This window comes from Lathyrus oleraceus, chromosome 7 (assembly GCF_024323335.1).
Source record: "Lathyrus oleraceus cultivar Zhongwan6 chromosome 7, CAAS_Psat_ZW6_1.0, whole genome shotgun sequence".
NCBI lineage: Eukaryota > Viridiplantae > Streptophyta > Magnoliopsida > Fabales > Fabaceae > Lathyrus > Lathyrus oleraceus.
Window position 1 is genome coordinate 504,580,637 of NC_066585.1, and position 1,003 is coordinate 504,581,639.

General features: G+C 33.8%; 1 protein-coding gene across 1 annotated transcript; it reads left to right on the top strand.

Moving 5' to 3' along the window:
- The first annotated feature begins 309 nt into the window (after nucleotides 1-309).
- LOC127104616 (secreted RxLR effector protein 161-like) lies at nucleotides 310-801 on the top strand. Its single transcript, XM_051041795.1, has one exon. It carries the CDS (start codon nucleotides 310-312, stop codon nucleotides 799-801), a length of 492 nt encoding a protein of 163 aa, XP_050897752.1.
- The last annotated feature ends 202 nt before the right edge of the window (nucleotides 802-1,003 follow it).

Genomic DNA, 1,003 nt, shown 5'->3' on the forward strand with positions numbered 1-1,003 from the left:
TCTTAAAGAAGAGCATGGTAAACTCATGATAGCTCAAATATATGTTGATGATTGTGTTTTGGAGGGATGTAGAACCAGATGGTATAACATTTTGTCAAGCAGATGCAATATGAGTTTGAAATGAGTCTTGTTGGTGAACTGACATACTTTCTTGGGCTCCAAGTCAGACAAATGGATGACATTATCTTCATCTCCCAAAGCAAGTATGCCAAGGATATAGTAAAAAAGTTTGGCATGCAAAATGCTAGCTATAAAAAGACATTTGCACCAACTCATTTAAAACTAACCAAAGATGAAAAAGGTACAAATATGGCTCAAAGTCTATACAGAAATATGATTGGTAGTCTTCTTTATCTCACAGCTAGCAGACCTGACATTACATTTGTTGTAGGAGTCTGTGTTAGATATCAATCTGAACCTAAAATGAGTCACATTACTCAAGTGAAAAGGATTATGAAGTATATCAATGGAACAAATGAATATGGATTGTTGTATTCTCACAATGCAAACTCCTTACTAATAGGATATTGTGATGCAGATTGGGCAGGCAATGCTAATGATAGAAAAATCACTTATGGAGGATGTTTATTTTTGGGAAATAGTCTCATATCTTTGTTCAGTAAGAAGAAAAATAGTGTGTCCTTATCTACAACTAAGGATGAATATATTGCTACAGGAAGTAGTTTCTCTCAATTGATTTGGATGAAACAAATGTCAGAAGAATACAATGTCCAGCAAGATGTCGTGACATTCTACTGTGACAACCTAAGTGTGATTAACATTTCCAAGAACCTTATTTAGCACAGAAAAACTAAGCACATTGATATCCATCATCACTTTATTAGGGATCTAGTGGAAGATAAAGTTGTCACTCTTGAGCATGTAACTACTGAAAAACAATTGGCAGATATTTTTACCAAAGCTTTAGATGAAAATTAATTTGAAAAACTAAGGGGAGAATTGAGCATTTGCATGCTTAAAGAATTATAGCAATTACTGAAAG

Bases quoted from the DNA above. Each gene is read 5' to 3' on its own strand.
- LOC127104616 (XM_051041795.1), top strand. From the start codon at position 310: ATGGCTCAAAGTCTATACAGAAATATGATTGGTAGTCTTCTTTATCTC.